This window comes from Capsicum annuum, chromosome 12, assembly GCF_002878395.1.
Source record: "Capsicum annuum cultivar UCD-10X-F1 chromosome 12, UCD10Xv1.1, whole genome shotgun sequence".
NCBI classification, from domain to species: Eukaryota; Viridiplantae; Streptophyta; class Magnoliopsida; order Solanales; family Solanaceae; genus Capsicum; species Capsicum annuum.
This window is the reverse complement of record NC_061122.1, coordinates 229149524-229170858: the sequence shown is the minus strand read 5'-3', so window position 1 is coordinate 229170858 and position 21335 is coordinate 229149524. Positions and strand designations below refer to the sequence as shown.

General features: G+C 34.7%; 1 protein-coding gene across 3 annotated transcripts; it reads right to left on the bottom strand.

Annotated features, from left to right (window-relative positions):
* Window positions 1–8033: 8033 nt before the first annotated feature.
* On the bottom strand, window positions 8034–20473 carry LOC107850745 (mediator of RNA polymerase II transcription subunit 31). Of its 3 annotated transcripts, none has more exons than XM_016695484.2 (7): window positions 20016–20473; window positions 19815–19912; window positions 12210–12306; window positions 12022–12100; window positions 11369–11649; window positions 11147–11213; window positions 8034–8534 (listed from the first exon to the last, which is right to left on the bottom strand). In XM_016695484.2, the coding sequence occupies exons 1-6, from the start codon at window positions 20045–20047 to the stop codon at window positions 11198–11200; spliced, it is 603 nt and encodes a 200-aa protein (XP_016550970.1). In that variant the 5' UTR covers window positions 20048–20473; the 3' UTR covers window positions 8034–8534; window positions 11147–11197. The 3 variants fall into 3 exon arrangements, with proteins under 3 accessions (XP_016550970.1, XP_016550971.1, XP_016550972.1); XM_016695485.2 differs by having other exon boundaries at window positions 11147–11210; XM_016695486.2 differs by lacking the exon at window positions 11147–11213.
* Between the last annotated feature and the right edge of the window lie 862 nt (window positions 20474–21335).

The following is a 21335-nucleotide window of genomic DNA, read 5'->3' as shown; positions in this document are numbered from 1 at the left end:
TTTAGTTTTCAAGTTATAGCAACTTACATTTTAAAAAAAATAGTTAAAAATGAATTTTCTTTTTTTTTTTAAATACAAAAAAATAATTATTGAAAAGGAAAATAAAGATTTAATACAACTAATATACAATAATCCTTCCTTAAATGTAGTTATGCTTAATTATTGATATCAATTCACCCCCAAATTCCTCTAACCGTTTTTTTTTCTCCTATTTTAATGCTTCATTAAGAATTTTCACCTTCATACACTACTTCTTTAGGAATATTATTTTACACAAATCAAAACAAAAAAGGCATTGCTATGCTTTGCTTTTTCCTCTTTCACTGTTCAAATTCTTGTAGCTAACCTTATAAAGTTATAATTAATTTTCAGAAATATTTTATGTGTGGATAATTAACCACAATGTATCACATTTTATGAAACTGCGATTTATGAGTTGCTCATTCAAATTGAAAAGTACATCAAACGTGCAAAAGAAAGAAAAATTATTATGATGATGATAACACCATAATTCCTCATGGTTATTCCAACGTCCAAATAATTTCTATATATTTTCTCTTCCAATTAGGTGTATAACACATAATATTTGAGACTGTATATTATAAAATCAGTTAGATCCTATAATCATTACTGAATGCTGAATAAGCTTGTAAAGAACACACACACACATACACACACACACACATATATATATATATATATGTATACATAAGATACAGATAATATGTACGTGGGGCAAATGGGATATATGTTTTAACAAATTAAATGGATCTATAAATTAATAATTTTAATAGAGGATAAAATTGTAGGATAATATATAGTATTTAATTTGTAATTTTATTAGCATAATATGTAAGGAAAAAATAATTAAATTTCAGTTTTTTCTCAGTGTTGTCCATCCTACAATTATAATATAACATATATTGGTAAAAAACAACCAAAAAGAAGAACAAAATAGAGATCTGAATAAAAGTAGTTGAATCGTCTTGTTCTTCTTTGTCATTTATACTTCTTTTTTTGTTCTTTAAAAAAAATACTTCCAGTGGTCATTCTCAAAGTCACTAATTGCCAATTAGTGTAATGATGTTAACTAAGTTTTGATGAACACATTTTCCTAGGATAATCCCACTTTTAATACGTTGAAATCAATTTATATACTTATTTCATACTTAAGTAATACTTTTTTTTGAGTTCTCAATGTATTAAATTGATATTGATGAAATTTCGCATATATCACATTTATATTGAATGAATTTTATGAATGTGACAATCGATGAGAAAAATTATGTTTTACATTACATAACCTTTTTAGTGTATGTAATGGATATTACATGAAAAACAATCAACGTAAATGTTGAAAATAAATTAATTGATAGTTGTTTGATGTCAAATAATTTTTCTTTGCAATACAAAAATAATTAGTATTAATCATGATTGATATTGGTATTTTCTTTCTGGCAGAAGAAGATGAAGAACATTATATAAATACTATGTTAAATATCAAAACTTAACTTTGTTCATACCAACAATCTTATACAAAGAGTAATGAGCACCAATAAAAACCAAGATACAATATTCATGTCAAATGTCACTAATTATAGAATAAAAAAATATATAATTTGATGTAGTTGATATCAAATTTAATACCATCGATGCGACTTAGTTCATATCAATTTCATTCAACGATGTAAAATACGAAACAAACATTAAAGTAGCATAACATTATATAAATACTGCATAAATACAAAAAACAAACTTTGTTCATGCCGATAATCTTAGGAAAACAAACAGTAATGGTTGAGCACCAAAAAGTTAATTCAAATTATTAATTATATTAGAAAAACAAACAGTAAATAGAAAAAATGATTCAATATTAATTTTATACCAATTTAATACAGAAAAAAATTAAATAATTGCAAGTTTGTATGTACTGTTATAGTCCATGAATACAACTTTGTTACTACTACATCATGTACATGCTTACTAAAAAAAATAAAAAGAAATAAAGATTGGGGATGACAAACATGATCACTAAGTGAGAAAATAATATAAAAATGACCAATCATTCGGCAACAAGTACTAAGAATTCATTGATATGCATGTTGAAATGTGAATTTATCAGAAGAAGCTACTTAAATGGTGTACAAGAATTTGATGAACTAAAAGTCTGTATGCTTTTTCTGTAAGATAAAAGTTATCCCAGAAAACATAATCAGAATCATCGAAACACAAATGTGCATGACTCTGCAACTTCTATTTTCCCTATCTCACAACATCCCTTGTCTGCAACCTTGAATCCTGCACAGTCATATATATAAAGATAAGAAACGAAAATCTTGTCGATATTCACAAGAAAATGGCTAAGATAAATTGAGTAGATTAAGTAATTGAGGTAAACTGCATAATTAGAGGTGATATAACTTGTCATAATTATTCAAAATTTTAATTAAGAGTGATAAATGTTAAATGCTAAAAATAAAAAATAATATAACTAATAAGTATTAAAAATTTGATTTTCAAATATTTAATTAAAAAAAGTTCATTGATACTATAACAAAGCTTCATGAGGACAGTAGATAGTATAACTTAAGAATAGGTCCAAACAACATAAATTAAAGAAAACCTGCAGGTAGAATTTTGAAATGTCTTATGGAAGCTCACTCGCCGCCCCATTGCCATCTCTATGACTCCCAAGATCCCAATTATAGACTAATGACAACGGTTAGTTCCTCTAATGCATTCTAATGAAAAGGAGAAATAACATCCAGTTAAGAAGTCTTAATATCAATCTAGTTCATTGACTCCTTGATTGTTAAGTTGGGTAAAAAAAGGTTGAGCCACAATGTACATGTGTGAGAAGTCATAAAGAGTATATTTTAGCAAAGAATGTACCAACTAAATAAGAAATTTAAGACCTATTTTGGTCAATAGAAAAATAAACTTGTGTCATTGCAGAGAGCTAGCATTTTCATAATACATATCAATAATATCATCAGAAAATAGTTTCATACAATACGTGAGATAAAAATAACTGCAAAATCTACGTAAACAACTTGAACAAGTAGAGAGATCCTATCCAAAAGAAATAAAGAACGGTGGATAGGGGCAAAATCCAAACTTTCCATTTGTGAGGTTAAACAAGAATTCCTTGAGAAAAGAAAGAGAGTGTCACGATCCAAAATAGGATCATGATCGAAGCTAAGGAGGTTAGGACTCCAAAGCAAGTCTCGGCAGAATTCTACAGAAAATCAAACAGACTTTCCCTTGTTTTTGGGCCTATAAAGAAAATTTTCTGTCTCAAATCAACAACACAACAACCCAACATCACGACCAACACATCAAAACACCAACACAATCCACCACAACCCATCACACCGTATCAATACCATCAATAACAATATGAAATCCATCTCCAAAAATGAGGGGAAGTCAAATAATTCACAAGTATAAAATAATAAAAAAAATACTCAAAACTCTAAAGACATGACTATGGAGCAACTCTAAGAGTTTTCAAGAAAAAGAACATAATAAATGAATGAATTGTAGCCACTCGAACAAGTGCGGGGCTCACCATGAATACGCCACTCGAATCCTCTAGCTAATAAAATTCTCACCGTCACATGCGATCTCTGTAAAAATAATAGAGAGGAGTGAGACGCTAGCTCTGTGAGTAATAACACTTAACCACAACCGTTTTAATGGGGACAAGTCATAAAACATTGTGAAATAATGCTCTTTCAGAAAATTGTAACAATAAACAGTATCATTTGTTTCATGTAAAAGCAAATTGAATTAATAATTCAGTAATAAACTCAAAAAGCATTGTATCATATCAACTATTACATATTTGGGAGGTTTTCAAGAATGAATCATGTAATCAGTATGGCATTCTTCATCAAGAATAGCCCATAACAGTGGACCCCTCATAAAGGAGTCAAATATCATATTAGTAGGTCCCTACTCGAGATAGATCAGTAACAGTATGCTAGTTCTACCTTCTCACCAGCGAGGGTTGTCATAGTCATCAGTAAATACAAGGTGCACTAGGTCTAATGATCCCGCCATTAGCTACGGGATTCAAATCAAGGTCTACTCTCATTTATAATTTCTTTGTAAACAATAGATATTCATATGAAAGCCTTTTCAGAATAGTACATAACATTTAAAATTCATATCAAATCATGTTACATGTAAACTTGAATAAAAATAAATGTCAAAATACTTATTTCTCATGTAAGTGAAGAATATTCACAGTAATAATATCATATCTCAAATAACCATTTCAATATCATATCAAGTAAAGAACTTGCCCTACATGCAATTTCAAAGCATTTCGTAATTCATTGTTTCATGGGCAAATTAATTAAGGGTCGCAAAAAAGTTTCAAAACTAAAAAAGAGTGACACAAGTCTTAAATATTGAGTAGAGGTGACAATTTTAAGATTAGTGTTAAATGACATTAATTTTAAAACCCTCAAATTTTATCATTTACACAAAGATCCTTATCCCATATTTACACAAAGATCCCTACACCATCACTACCACTCCTCCTCTACACCTTTTTTGTTGCCGCCCGACGCCGCCACCTCCTCTTCCTCCACGGTCACTATCACTACCATTATCACCTCTTTCAAATTCACCGTTATTTCCTCCCTCTATATAACTATTGTCTATTTTTCTTTTTTCTCCTCTACCACCGTCACTATCAACACCACAACAAATGTCACTTTCTCATTTGGCGTCACCACCAACACCACCACCTCCATTTTTACCATAAATATCACTTTTTCGTAGACTCCTCCTCCGATCAGATCTTTTTTCAGAAATTAAGTATCGAAGTTGCTGCAGCAACAGCCGAAGTTGCTGCAGCAACTTCGATAATTGTTGCAGCAATTTCGATAATTGTTGCAGCAACTTCAAGAATTGCTGCAGCAACTTCAATAGTTGCTCCAACAACTTCGATAATTGTTGTAATAAAATAACTAATAGTAGTTGTTGGAGCAATTACCGTAGTTGCTGAAGCAACTCTCGTAGTTGCTGGATTTGCTAAATTATTTCTTCATTCATTTTTAAAAGAAATCAAAAAAAAATTCAAACTTTTTTTTTTAAAATAGTTCATGAAAATTAAAAAAAGAAGAACGAAATAAAAAGAGAAAGAAAAAGAAGATGAGAAGATGGAAGAAGAGGAAAATCTATATAGAGAAAAAAAAAATACGAAAAGAAGATGGGGAGAAAGAAAAAAAGAAAAAAAAAGATTGGAAGATAAGAAAAGGGGAACTCTAAAATTTGAAAGGGAAAAGGCTCAAATATGTCACTGAACTATCAGAAATGGCTCATTTATGTCATCCGTTAAAAGTTGGGCTCATTCATGTCATCGCCGTTACAAAACTGGCTTATCCATGCCATTACTTTTAACAGCCGATTTTTAGAAAATAGCTTTGCCACGTGGCGGCATATTAGAGGTCCATGTCATTTAAAAAAAATAAAATAAAATAAATAAAATAAATTGATGCATTAAAAAGAATCCACCCAACTTTTTGATCCATTAAAAATTAGTTTGATCTATGCTTTTAAAATTTGAAATTATTTGTATATTGTCCCATATCAATAGTTTTTTTTTTCTTTTCTGGCTTTCACGTGTGACTCTGTTCAAAATACGGATCAATAATATGATAATCTCCCTTTGAACTAAGTTTTACTTGATTAATTATTGTTAATGAGTTAAATTTGAGATTATTTGTGTATCACCTCATCATCCGAATATTTATAGTTACCAAGCTCATCGACTTTTTTTTTGGTTGTGTGCGGCTTAAAATTGTGGTCAAATACAGTAAATTGATCCATAGACAAGCAAAGACAATAAGACAATACGTCTCATGCCGTCACTCTATCATCCTCATACCCATCCTGCGAAAATTTCAGTCCAGTGACGTTGATATCAATTATTGTGCTAATTAATTACCATAAAATACTTTTAATATTGTATGATATCATTCTCTTTGAACCAAATTGACATTTTTTTTTTCAAGAGACCTTAAATATCCGACATTTTATAAATAATTTCATTTCTTTTTTACTTTTCACGTGGGACATTGTTCTCTCAAACACTCATTATACTGCTCCCCTTCATCTTTTTTAATATGTTGTTTAATATTTTGACACAATCATATATTAAGATAATTATTTGACAATCAATATTAATCATTGGAGGTAGAATATTTGTCTAAATTACAATTATGTTTTTCTTAAATTACAATTTGATTTAATGATATAGTTACATAAAAATTGGTGAGACGTCATAGTTTTATATCCCTATATAATTAATTTTAAGTGGTCGAATCCTAATTAGAAATTGAATAAAAACAATATATAAGCCATGCATTTAAGTTACAACTCACAAGTATTATGCATGTATAGTCTTTATCATTTCATTATATACTTAATTCAATGAATTGATTAATTCCAAAATTTTATTGTTCTTTTCTCTTTAATGAAATAAAATATCTAAGAAGAAAGAATAAAATGAGGATGACATGAAATTTGTATAATATAGTCTAAGGTCAGTTGGCATATATAAAAACAAAAGTAAATCCAATATATTTTTGATAAGTTAGATTAAGAGTATATATTTGTGTGGGAGTATAAAATAAATTAATGTATATTATATATATATATATGTATGTGTGTGTGTGTGTGTGTTCATTGATTTCTTCATATATATTTTTATGTTATTTTAAAATCTTTTAATGAAAATTTTGACTCTACTATTAACCTAATCGTCATATATCAAACTAATTTTTAATGGATCAAAAAGTTGGATGGATTCTTTTTAATGGATTAAAAAAAATTAAAAAAGAATTTTAAAAAAAAGACGTGAACCTCTAATATGTTGCCACGTGGCAAAGCTGTTTTCTAAAAACCGACTGTTAAAAGTAATGGCATGGATGGGCCAGTTTTGTTACGGCGATGGCATGAATGAGCCCAACTTTTAACGGATGAAATAAATGAGCCACTTCTGATAGTTCAGTGGCATATTTGAGCCTTTTTCTAATTTGAAATTTGGAGTTGAAAAACTTTTTAAAAAATTAAAAAAAATTTAAAAATTACACTTTACACTCAAATTAACTTAACCACGAAGTTTTAATCTTAACTGGTCAAAGTTATCATCATTTACTTTTCTGCCACCTCCCACTTAATTTTCTCTTGTTTCATCAAAATCAAGTATAAAATACAAGTTAATAAACACAAAAAACATGGTAAGATTACTACTCACTGTACTCATATCGAAATACCAAACTCGTCACTCAAAGCAATCCATATAACTTCGTTCGATCAATCTTCAGCCTAAAGGTTCTCTCAATTTGCCGAATTTAAAGTCTCCTGACTTCTTGTATTTTTGTCGTTTTGATTGTGAAGAACACTGTAACATAGCTTCAACTTATAGGTGCTGCTTCGTATCCTTGCTACACAAGGAAGAGAATGACTTCTGATGGCTTCCTTTTCCAATTCCTTAGAGCTTCTAGTTATCTTCAAACTAGTTACTTCGAATTCTACAAGGTTGAGGATTTCAGTCCCTTTTGACTATTCATTTTTTTTTTTTTCAAATACGCCGCTTTTCTTATATTTTGACCCAACCAGGTCTTATTCTCTTAATCTTTTTCTTTGGCTTGCTGATTCAGTATTTTTTTTTTGGGTGGCTAAATGACTCATTTGCCCTTTATAAATATGGGATATTACAGAGAGCAACCATCATATACAGAGACGAGCACTCTATAATCTTACATCTTCCACCAGAAACCAACAACTTTTCAAACTGTTTTCAACATGAATTCAATCCGTATTTAACGAATTTTATCATGGATTGAAAATAGGTCAGCCCATATTTACTATCCATATTTTAAACGGGCAGATTGGACACATTTTTTATAGGATTTGGGAGGGTCAAACAAATTCGGGTTAAAATTGCCACCACGGCTGAGGGCAAGCTTAGCATTGTCAAGAAACCACTAATACTTTAATTATACTGCACAAGAAACCCTCAACGTAATATTACCTCAACATTCCATAAAAAAGGGATAAGAAACCACATTCAAGGACTTCATTAAGCTATAGAGTACACAGTGGACCTATTCAGTAATTAGCTATTTGTTGGCATGCGTTTCTCCAGCACGAGAGAAGAGAAATGGAGGTTTCGATGGCATTACATTTTCAAAGGTCAAGTTCCTTGCTCTGCCACATGAGCCACTATTACCTTCAGCAGAAACCACAGGCCACAGCAAGAGCAAGCTGATGAGTGATGACCCATAGGAAGAACTAATATTTGTATTTTTGTTTTGTTTTGGGGCAATGAAGAACTCATAACAATAAGGTGCATAATTAATAATGGCATCAGAAACTAAATTCAACAAGCGGTGATGCACCAGATCACTGTATAAAATAGCCAAGCTCCATTCTTGTAACCGTGTGCAGCAGCAATAAACAGGGTTTACTTCTTTTCTAACACGTTGGAGGTAGCCTAATTCCATGATGATCACCTATAAGAGATTGTGAAATTAGATTCCCATAGGACGCAGCACAGCTGTTATAGGATAATTAAAGAACCAATGCATGCCGATCGAAATATTTAATGCAAAATGATATATTTGGGGTAATGCTCGGGAAAGAAAACCCCAATAAGAAGGCAGGATGAGGAAGAAAGGGATAGAGCAGATATCTACCAACGAGCCATTCTTAAATTTAAAGAACGGACATTATCAAGATAATGGAAGATACGCATTATCTGCTCCATTGGAGTAACCCCGTTTTTCCGCTTATGCAGATACAAGCTGTTTTTCTGCCTTATGCAGATACAAGCTTAATGAATTGTCAGAGAATCAAAAGTAGGTCAATTTCAGTAAGCAGAACACTTGATGTTGTATTGGAGAACTATGAGTTAACTATACAGGAAAGAGTACATCTTGTCGAGAGAAGGAATTACTGACATAATTTCTAACTGAAATTCATGAATATAAATGGGGAAGCACTGCACTTGACCAAAAGGAAAACAGACGAGTGATCACATGGAAATCCTTGGAATTATGTTTGTGGAAGTGCTACAGCTAGCACAATTTAGCGTGCTGCACTTAATTTCAGGTCGACAGATCTAGGTTGTACCAATTCTAAATTGTGACACCACTCATTTCAAGCCAAACAGATAAAGTTCCTCTTTCGCACAGTTTTCTGGTAGGCCCTTGACAGTTGGTTACCAGTAACTTCGAGAATACAAAGTTAGGAGAGTCAAAGGGAAAAGAATAACTACAAGTCAAAGGCAGGGAAGGAAGTTGTATGTGCTAGCCAGAGGCGGGAGATAAAGAGGGCCGATGAGCCTGACTAAGTGAACTGCATCAAAGACAAGGAAAGCAAAATATTGGTGGAAGAGGCACATATTAGACAAAGATGGCAGACCTACTTCAATAAATTCTAGAATAAAGAGGGAGACAGGAATATTGTGATGACTGATGAGTAATTTAGACCACCCTGAGAGTAGTAGAGATTTCGGGAATTGTAGGGGTATTAAGTTTGAGGAAGGTTAAGGAGATTATTCACAAGATAAGAAGGGGGAGGGCGACCAGATCAGACGAGATGCCTATGGAATTTTGGAAAAGCACAGCTAAAGCAGGCATGGAGTGGCTAACTAGGTTGTTCAACGACCTTTTTTAGAACGCCAAAAATGCCAAAGAATGGAGGTGGAGCACAACGATCCCGTTGTACAAGAACAAGCGTGATTCAGAATTGCAACAAGCCAACAACCATAGGGGTATCAAGTTGCTAAGCCACACTATGGGAGTCTGTGAAGAGGGTGGGAGATTCGGGTGCGGGGGGGTGACTATTACCAATAACCAATTTAGTTTCATATTGAGACGTTCAACTACAAAAGCCATTCATCTCATAACAAGATTGAAGGAGCAATATCGATAGAGGAAGACGAAACTGCATATGGCGTTTACACCTATGCAAACACCATATGACTGGGTAATTGAGGACATGATATCATTGATTGGAAGTATGCCGAGTCCAGCTCTCACTCATAGAAGTGACAGACTTAAGTGGGGCAGTAACAAGGACGGTTCTTTTTCTGTCAAAGAAGGTAAACTACTTTTGAGCTCAAACAAGGATTTGATTGGCCAATGGCCTTGGAAGCTCATCCGGAAAACTAAATTGCCCCCAAAAGTTTCATGTTTCTGCACGGATCTTTTTTAACTCTGGACAATCTCATGAAGAGGAAATTTCTTCTAGCTAATAGATGTTAAATGTGCCATTGCACCTCGGAGTCCATTAACCACCTGTTCTTACACTGTCCAGTTGTACAAATGTGTGGAATATGTTCCTCTCTTTTTTGGGTCTGCAATGGCCTATGCCTCGCACTGTCAGTGAATTTTTTGTTGGTTGGAGTTCTTGGAAACTTGGGAAGGCCATCAGAAAAATCTGGTCTACGGTTCCTGCTTGTATTTTGTGATGCTTATGGTTAGAAAGAAACCATAGATGCTTTGATGGTATTGCAACAGCCAGTTCTAATGTCAAGGCCAGGTGCCGGATTACTCTCTTTAGCCGGGTCAATCTTACCCCTGTATATAACCCAGATTATTTTCAAGTTTTATTAGCTCTTTAGTCTTATGATAGACCTTTGGACTTATCAGCTCTTTAGACTTATGATAGGTTTTTGTTATCTCTGTATGAGCTGATATCTCCCCCTTTTTTGTAATTATGCATCTTCTTGATGCCTTTGTGATTAAAAAAGATGGTGATTGGAATAACTTCTTCATGCCATTGATAACCACTATTGCTATACGTGTGCATTGGCAATCTTCCAGTCACCTATCACCGGACATCTGAACTACAAGCCAAAGAAATTAAACAATTGTAACAACAATGAGCACATCCCAGAAGAACCAATAAAAATGTGTAGCTGATCTCTTGCGTAACTTTAGTACTATGTCTTCTGACACGAGAAAGAAATCAGAATTTGTTGTGCTTTAGACTTGGTCAGAACTATAAAATTCGATATACAACAAATCACACTCTTAATAGGATTTCATAAATGCATTTTCCAATGAGAAACTGCAACACACATTCTAAAAATGAAATGATGGGGTGCAAAATGTATTACCATAATTCATGAATTAATTGGTTGGATGTCTGTGTCATTAGTAAAAGAAAATCATCCATCTTTCCTGCTAAAACCAAATTAACCAAGTCATTAACTACGTTAGAGACATTAAGTCAAAATATCTAACCCTAAAAATATGAACACAGAACAAAAGGGAGCATGCAGCAACAAACTTTGACAACTTTTTCACAGAAGAGAAAAGTAAAAGATGAGAGAAAATACTTTCTCTTTCTTCGATCAACAGAAGCATTCCTCGGGTCAGTTTTAGCAAGACCAGATCCAGGAGGGATGGCATACTGCATTGGGGAAAGAGCTGCAGCTGTAACAGGTGAAGGAGCAGTAGGTGGAGCGGCTGGAGGGGCTACACTTGTTGGTAGCAATGCAGGTGGAGCAGAAGTTGGTGGTGCAGTTGCAGGCTCAGGAAGCGGCCGTGGCAAAATATGCTTCAACCGGTTGTTTCTATAGTTCTTCCAGAAGTAAAATTGTTGCCTATGTGCCACTTCCTAATAGTTATTACAAACATGTAAATCAGATCCTATCACAGATTTATGTGCCAGAATTTTAGATTGGCAAACAGAATGCAATAGACAATAAAAAGTAAAATGAGATGAGAAGTCTTCGGAGAGGATATACCTGGACAACCAGATTAAATAATTAAAAGTTGAATTAGGAGAAACTACAAGAAAGTTTAGAAAAGGAGATAATGAAAATGACTAAGACGATGGAGTAAACATGCATTATAAAGTGCTTTGGCTGCATTTGTGTCCACAGAAACTATGTTTACACAACAAACAATATAGTGGCGGACAGTATCAACTAACTAAAGGGCAAAAGTGGAGAAGGAAACAACAATAACACATGAGACAACTTTTTACCTTGTTGGCAGGATGCGCCATTGCATTACGAAATGCTGGATTTTGGAGAAGCTCGAGAAAGAATAGGCAGTGTGGGTACCTGCATTAGCATCAAGAAAGGAAAGAAAGACCAGTAAACCATAGTCCACAGCAAACAAGAACATACAATTATTACTCTATCAATTTATGAAAAGCAGAAACTGAGTTACATTATAAACTTTATGTACTCAGGTCGTTGCCAGTATTGAAGATATTTCAAGTATCCAATAAAAGCTTCATCTTCAAAATATCTATTCTGAGCCAAATCTGCATCAGAATTAATACAAAGTTAAGCAAAAAAAATCAAAAGGGGATCGAAAAATTGAATCTTTGGCACCCAAATTCTACTTGTCCTATTGAAACACAATGCATTTCACACGCTTAAAAGTTGAAAGGCTTAAGTCATCGACAGGCCCTCAAACTTATCTCGAAAATTCAATCAGACCCCTCAACAAAGGCTTGTACCTATCAGACCCCTAACCTACCCGAATTTTGATCCAATTGGGCCTTTTTTACCTACATGGCACACCGCGTGCTGTATACTCTCCGAAGGCGCGTTAGGAGTGATTTTTCATGCTAAATTACGAATAAAAAGGTGCCAAGTGGCACTGAGGCCCCCCAAAAATTATTAATAAAACAAAATGTTTTAAAAAAAAACCTCAACCATATATCCCCCCTTCGGCACACACACCCCACCCGATACCCACTCTTTATCTTCTTCCTCTTTTTTTCTTTTTTTTTCTTAAACTTAAATTTGTTCATCAGTTGGAAAACCAACAGTAAACTTGAGGATTAATGTTGGAGAACAGCAGCATCGAAAGCAATCGGAGTTCCACCCCGACTTTAACCTTTCTGATGAAATACTAAGAGCTTTTTACAGATCCATTAATGTCAGTGGTCAGTACAGTAATAATGGAGTGAGACAGAGTACAAGCACAAGGGGAGGGTACGTAGGTTAGCAGAGGGTGCATTGAGAGGGATTTAAATGTTTGGGGCGTTATATTTTTGGACTGCTTAAGCACAGATGTAATTCCGACCGACCCATTCGAACAGTTAGACCTTGCCCAAAAAATCACCTCCATGGCCATCGCTTCTCGCGTTACAAACCTTGAGTATGAAATTGGCAGGCTCCGCCACAACCTCAATGGAGCACTGCTTTAATTCCCTTTTCAAAAATCAAAGGAGCTTTGCTTTAATTCCCTATTCAAAAATTAATTTTTAGTTGACCAATTTCTTAATTCCACTGATCGAGTACACCTGCAATGCTAACAACAATGACATGCAATGGTCTTTTCTTATTGTTGTTTGGAGAAGTTGGTGAAATGATTGGAGCTTCTCTGCAAAATTCAGGACTCAAGGTGGCCAGATTTCCATTTGCTTCTGGTGAAGATGATAACTTTGTTAAAGAAAGGGAATAGAGAATAAGGATGGCGAGAGAAGAAGATGAAGGTGGGCCGAGGCGGGGGGGAGTTTAGTTTTAAAAAAAAAAATTATAATTCTTTTTAAATTATAATTTAATTAGTTATAAAAAAATTTAAATTATTTTTGGATTTAATGTCACGTGTCATCTTTTAATTCGTCATTTTTTCCACGTCATCGCGTGTGCGTTGTACACACTTCAGCTTCGACAAAAAAAGGCCCAATTGGATCAAAATTCGGGTGGGTTAGGGGCTGATAGGTACAGGCCTTAGTTGAGGGATCTAAGTGAATTTTCGAGACAAGTTTAAGGGTCTGTCGATCACTTAAGCCAAGTTAAAACATAACGAGGAAAAATCAACCATCCAACAGCATAACAACAATGACACATCAGTGTTATCAAAAGCAAAAAGTGCAAAAAAGCTCTAAGGTCCACTGGGGCTTTAAGCACAAAATGTGATTAAGACGCGGGTTTTTAATGAAAAAAAGAGCAAAGGAAAAAACAATACAAACATATATGTTTAGTCGAAGGTTAATAATTACAAGCATGAATGACAAACATAGACAAACATATCAACTAAGCTACGCGGACTCTTCACTTTTGATGCCGCACCCGTGTCGGATTCATCAAAAATACACTACTTTTGGCGAATCCTACACGTACCCATTGACAGTTTTAATGAGTTCGAGCAACATAGCATATGAACAAAGAAATTGAAAAGAAACATACGATATAGAAAAATATCAATTGTCTAGTAGCGCGCCTCTCCAGAAGAGGCTCATTAGCAAGAAAAAGTTTGCTTTAGAACATTGATGACGGCACTGAAAAGCACATTAAGCGACGATAAGCGCTCAACACGTTTTGAGGCCCGCTTTAAAGCTTAAGCGCACTTTAACTGCGCCTTCAATAACACTGCAACATACCCGGTGCAACCCCACCAAGTCGGGTCTAGTTACAAGTTATGACTATTCCATTCTCAAATCTTACCTACTTTAAAAATCATCTTCTTTCCTTATTTGTCTATTTTGTGTTCTTGATCTTAGTACGTATTTTATCAATAACTACCCTCTTTTTGGGGGGGCAGGAAAACATACATTATGATACGTTATTGTTGCAGATCAGACCATGCGAGCTTAGAAGCAGCATATTTACATAATTTTCATCATTTACGGTTTAGTCCCAATTTACTATTTCTATTTCTCTCGGACACTAAGTTAGGTTATTCGGATAATATTGTCATTTCTATTTGCCTAGGATTCTCTTTTACATTATAAATATCCCGTATGTACTCATTCGGAGATTATCAATGAAAATCTATCTTTTAGCTCTATCTAGAATAGCTTTAGCTTAGCTTAGTTTGTAGCTTAGTTTCCTCTCAAATTCCATTCTGCATCATTTGGTATCAGAGCAATCATCCCCGCACTATGGGTATTTGTTGATGGCATTTCAAATACTCATTATACTTCCAATTTCTCATCTATCCTCCCTCCAAGTTCTAACGGTGGTTATGGAGGAAATCCTTGTGGATATAGATATACAGGATATGGGGATTATTGTAGTAGGTATCAACAACAAATCAATGCAATATATCCGCAGTATGCGCACCAACCTTTAGAGTTCTCTGGTTTATCTAATTTTCAGTCATCTGGAGCTATGAGGAAACATGACAACTACAGTCCACATCCCTATACAAATTACAATCCATATCCTAATGTTGCTTACAACACCATTGTCGCTCATGCATATTGACAGTATCAAGGAAATTATAATCAATGGGATAATAGTAACTCCATCTATGTCACACATAGCACACTCGGTGTTGGTCAATATAAGTGTTCTTCATCCTCGTGTGAAGGGAATTGGAGGCAGAGGGGAGATATTTGTGTGATAGCAGGCGAATCGCTTTTGTCATCTCCAATGGAGGCTCGATTGGGAGAAAATCCTGCTCCTAGGGAAGGCACTATACTTGTTTCTAATCTATTAGAACGAGACAAAGAAGCCTCACTACCAGTTGTGTCTGGGAAGACATGTCTTCAAAAATATGTGCACCAACTATTTGATGAAATGTCAGTTAATGAGGAGGATGGTATCAACAGTAGCAGTAGCAAGGAGAATAGTGCACAATTGATGGAGCAAGTTACTGATCCAAAATGTATTGCTTCTATTGCCATTAATTTCAGTGTTGTTGCAAATGTTGAACTCTTGCTGGACGAGACTAGATTGAGGAAGGGTGAACAGAAGTCAACCATTGTTGGGTCGTCAGTGGGTAGTCCAGTTGCTTCATTGAAGATGAGTATGTCTGAAATGGTCGAGCAATTGAAGGAAAGAAGGTATCCCACTTACGAGCCCCAATCAGAAGTAACCGATGGGGATTTTGATTTGTTGAATATAAGCACTGACAGTGATGTCAATGAGTTTGAGCTTTCATATGTAATTCCAAATATGCAAAACTCTCATGACGCTGACCTAATTATCAAGTTTGATGAAGAAATAGATTTGAATAAAGTTGAGGATGATGATGAGATGGTGATACAAAACGACCCTTCAAGTATTGAAACTTTGGGTGAGGACATGGATGCTAGAAAACATGCAGAAGTGGAACCTCTTGTGATGATTTTTGATTCACAAAGTACTCTTATTGGCAAGGATAATGTTGTGGCCGTTGAGGAAAATACTGAACCATATGAGCCTATTGACAGAGGAAAAGGGTGCAGGACCGAAGATCCAAAACAAGTAGGGGTGGGCGTTCGGTCGGTTCGGTCTGATTGTTTAATATCGGTTCGGTTTATCGATTTTCGGATTGACAAAAATGACATCCGTAACCAAACCGAAATAAATTCGGTTTGGTTTGATTTTTACAAATTCGGTTCGGTTATTTCAGATTTTTATTTCGGTTTGAAATATTAAAGTAGTTAGCCTCTCTTTTTCATAACTGAGCTTTTAAAATTGATGGTTTTTTTTAGAAAAATTATTTTTTTAAAACCTGTTTTTCATTCCCAAATATAAATAACTATAAATAACTCAACATGGATGAAACGAAATGAAATAATCATAAGCTTAACATAATACATAATGTCATTCATCATTACATATAATATAACCTTGCATAAATAGTCTACAAAACGACAAAAAACTCATCCATTTCTCGCCGATGGATAGCCACAACTCACAAACCCACAACCAGTAAAAGTGAAAACGATCAACGAAGGAACACCGCCTTACCTTCAGTGGAACGGAGGAACACTCGTGAGTCGTGAGTCGTGACTCGTCGTCGCCGGTGTACATGAGAAACGGCGTAGGGAATACCAGAATAAGGATTAAGGGTTGGCAATGGGCAATGGGCAATGGTTGCGGAGTATGTGAATTTGCTGTTAAATGTTAATTGTGAATGTGAATTGCTAAATATTATATATAATAAAATATATATATATTATTTATTTATTTATAAAATTTTGATTTTTCGGTTTAACCGAATTTTTTTTTTTAAACCAAAAACTGAATCGAAAAATCAAAATTTTAAAATTACAAACCAAATCCGATCCGAAAAATCGAAACCAAAATTAAATTTCGCTTTGATTTTTCACTTTAAACCAAAATATGCCCACCCCTAAGAACAAGTACCTGGGAAACCAAATGTATTTGAACGGGTTTTTAGTGTTTCTAGTTCAACCAATTATGTATCTGAGACTACTATACTTTCTGCTAGCGAGCATCAAGTGAGGAATAGGGAACTAGTATTTTTAATGCAAACAAAACTGAGTGATGGTGATGAAGAGTGACTTCCCCGTGAAAAACAAGTGACCTATTTCCTCCTTTCAGATTTGCAACTGATCTTTTGGATCCTAGTGAGGTTTGTGCTCTTAAAACTCTTATCTTAGACGTCAACACAGTTGCGAAATTGTCCTATGAAGTCGAATTTGGGGAGTGATGTCGATAGGATAGAGAGAAATATAGCCAGCAAGGGAGAGATTGAGTATTTGCATAATTTGTCTGATAAAATGCTAACTTGTGAACTACAAGGTCCTTTTGACAACGTAACTCATGTCTCTGATATACTTATGAAAACTGAGAAGTCTTGAAGCGACAACACCTACCTTGTTGAGAAGGTCAAGAACCAGATTGTGGACATATGGATGGAGTCCTTGATAGTAGATCATAAACTCCCTAGTCCCGGGTCTTTGGATCAACTTGATGCTATGAATTGTCCTCACGTAGCTTGTGGGTATTCACCTATCAGAAATGCTTCAAAGATATCTGTTGAGGAGCATATTGGCTTATTAATCATACATTTTGGAGGTAAGTCTTACACGATAAGAAATGCTCTTGTTGGAGAACTGGAGAAGTTGGTCGTGAAGGATTTCAATGATATGGAGGTCGAAATAAGTTAAAAACCCATCTCACCCCTAACCGAGCAAGCAATGTTGAAAGGTTACCAAAAGGTGTTAGCATATACGATGGATTGTTTACTTCAAAGTTGGGCAGAATTGTGTAGAGAACATGCATTTTCCATTGGAGCAGATATGCAACTATTATCGGCAAAAATTTCATACGTATATGTTAACAACAATCATGAGTTACAAGTGTTGTCATTATTCACGAGCTCTTACTGATGTGGGTTCGAAGGCAATTAGAGCAGTCACCAAGTTTGGCGAGAGTGCAACATCAACCTGTGCACTTGAAAATGGCAAGTAATATGTTTGTTGCTTGAGAGAACACAAGATCCTCGTGGGTTCAAGTCAAATAAAGACCCCTGGAATGTAGTTCTTTTAGCTTGCAATGAGTCAAGTATGGTTGATTGGGTTGGTTTTTTGGATGTGATTGAAGAACGACTAAAGTATAATCATATAGTCGGCACAAATTCCCCTATTTGGTGGACATTATTCTATTCATGTGTTGCTGGTAGCAATGTGAAGCTGGGAAAAATTGTTGCTCAAAGACAAGTTGGCTCCTTAGGTGCCACAGTCTTTATTCAATAAAGGAAATCCAAGATATGGTGCAATAGACTCGATGTTCCACAAAATTCACTGTCACTGTTGGCACTATTTCTGAGATACTTCCGAATGAAATGGAGTTTTGTAATGCTGCCAAAGATGAGAGCTCCAACGCAAAAGGCAAGCGCGACCTTATTTTCTCTCAAGGTCTTTACTTTTCTGCCTTTAGGAGTCACTTATATCATTCTTTGGATATTATTTTCTTGCGAGGTCATAATCTCATTATGGCTTTACTCAATGAGAAACAATGTAGTTACCATGCTGACTGGAGTAGAAAATTGGGGCAGCTGAAGCATAGTCTAAAATTCATGAAGTTGTGCAATACTATTAATGTGGGGAGGCATCGACTAAGTTGCATTTTAAGGCTAATTGTTGCACTTTCAGTTTTCAATATTGTCTCTCTTACATGGTTCATTCTACATGGTCTTGGAGGTGAGAAGAAACAAAAGTTACTAATGATGATGAAGTTGCATGGTCGGGAAAATAGATCAACTTTTGCAATTCTTGGTGAAAGTGATGCTATAGAACCTAAACACAAGTCATCTGCTATCTCTGTGGTTGGAAAGGCATCAGGAAACAGGGTAGTGCTTGTGACCTTGTTATGCATGAATTTTGGAAGCTTAAACACAAGGGTGTTCGTTGGAGTTCAACTGAATTCGGGAAGACATGCATTATGCCTTTCATGTTTTTAACCTTGACGACAAGGTTTCTTTTAAGGGGAAGGAATGTTGCAGATCAGACCATGCGAGCTTAGAAGCAGCATATTTACATAATTTTCATCATTTACAGTTTAGTCCCAATTTACTATTTCTATTTCTCTCGGAAACTAAGTTAGGTTATTCGGATAATATTGTCATTTCTATTTGCCTAGGGTTCTCTTTTACATTATAAATATCTTGTATGTACTCATTTGGAGATTATCAATGAAAATCTATCTTTTAGCTCTATCTAGAATAGCTTTAGCTTAGCTTAGTTTCCTCTCAAATTCCATTTTGCATCAATTGTACTACTAAGTTTAATGTACAGTAGTAATACCATCATATTATTTTATCCCCGTATATGAATATTTCCAAAAGTTTCAGATAGTGAGTAAGGGAGTAATTTTCGATCTCAATTTGCTCAATTCTTAGATTATTTTAATAAAATTACTCCTTTCTAAAATTACATAAAATACCACAAATAACAACTTTTTGGAAGAATCTAAGTGATGAGGGTTTTATTAAAAGATGGATCAGTACGACCGGCAAGTAATATACGAGCGGCAAGTAATATATAATTAGTCATACATATTCTCAATCACTAGCCACAAATTATCATTCATTATGGATAAACAAGAAAGAAAGAGAAGGGAAGTAGAAATTACATACAGTGAATATAAGTGGGGTTAGCGAGACATTGAACAAATTCGAGTTCCAGTAAGAAACGTTGCCGTCCATCATCCGGATCTTTGTACACCCTTTTCTCCCTGCAATAAATAGTAACATTCCAACACAATTCAATTCATATCTGTCTGTGTTGGGAGAAAAGACAGACGCCAATTGATTTGAGCAGAGGCGAGATACGCTTACGCTGATTCATCCGTCGTGTTTGGATTCCCCATTCCCTAAACCCTAATTAATTCTCCTTTTTCAGTAACCGATAGACAGATAGAGATAAGAGAGGAATACAGTTTTTGCAAAACTGGCCTACAGGCTGTTGGGATTACATAAAGTAATTTGTTTCATTGATATACAGATTTTTACTAGCACGCGGGATCGTACGGAGGAGAGGGCCGCGGGTCGAAACTGTTCGGATTGTTGACGAGTTGCTGTGGCGGGTCGGGGCGGGTCGGATTTGATGTTGCCGGTTCGGATAGAGGCTGACCGGGTCGAGATTGGTGATTGGCTACGATTTTCGCCGAAATGGTTTGGTTTGCGTTGGACAGGTCGCCGTTGTTCGGTCGGAGTCGAATTTTCGGCGGGTTGAAGCTGGTTATCGGGTATGGGGGTTTTGTGTTGTGTATGTATTGCTGTCGTTGTTCTTGTTCATATTGAAGGTGAATTAGAAGGGAAATCTCAGGTGGGCCGGGGCGGATTTGGTTTTTGGGCCGCTGGATTCGGTTGTTGTGGAGGCTGTTTGGGCCTGGACGAATTGGGCTGTTGTGTTGTTTAATTGTTGGGGCTGACATTGGGAATTTGAGATTAATAATGGAATTGGGTAATTTTTGAGGTTATTTATAAAATAACCCCAAATAGATTAGGAATTAATCAATTTCATTTAATTTTTGCTCAACTAGATATTAATTGGTCAATTGCATTGTAATTGTGGCCAATTTAATTTCAGTTACGGCCAAAATTAAATCGAAATCTAATACGAATCAATACCTCATTTAATCCCGAGCTTCTTGATTTAATAAAATCAAACACATATTTATCCAAATAAATTATTTTCAAGAACCAAGTATATTTAAATTAAGATTTTGATCATTTGAATTTATTTTCAAGATAAACTTTGATTAAAATCAGATATTATGTAAAAATAAATATTTAAATAACAAAATTATATAATTTCGTATAATTGAATACGATAATATATAATCGCCACTTAAAATGACGAAATTACGTACAAAAATATTTTGAACAATTTTTATTTGGATGAAATAAATATTTCGATTTTATTAAAAATCGAAAAACTCAGGATTAAATTTAGTCGTGAAGGGCAAAAATTAGGTGTCAACATTTCTAAATAACTATGTCCATTAAGACTAAAACAGATGGAAAAAATCACCTAATATAAGATTACATACAATTAACTCCATGTGAAATAAGATTGTGTACAATTAACTCATATGGGGTAAAATTACGAACATATAACTCTCATGGTACGGTTCTTCTCTAAATTTTGTGCAT

Excerpts from the sequence above, each read along its gene's own strand:
- LOC107850745 (XM_016695484.2), bottom strand. The coding sequence starts at position 20,047 with ATGGGGAATCCAAACACGACGGATGAATCAGC. Across the intron at positions 12,307-19,814 it reads TAACCCCACTTATATTCACT|ATTTGGCTCAGAATAGATAT; the intron begins GTATGTAATTTC and ends ATTCTGATGCAG. Across the intron at positions 12,101-12,209 it reads GAGTACATAAAGTTTATAAT|GTACCCACACTGCCTATTCT; the intron begins GTAACTCAGTTT and ends ATGCTAATGCAG.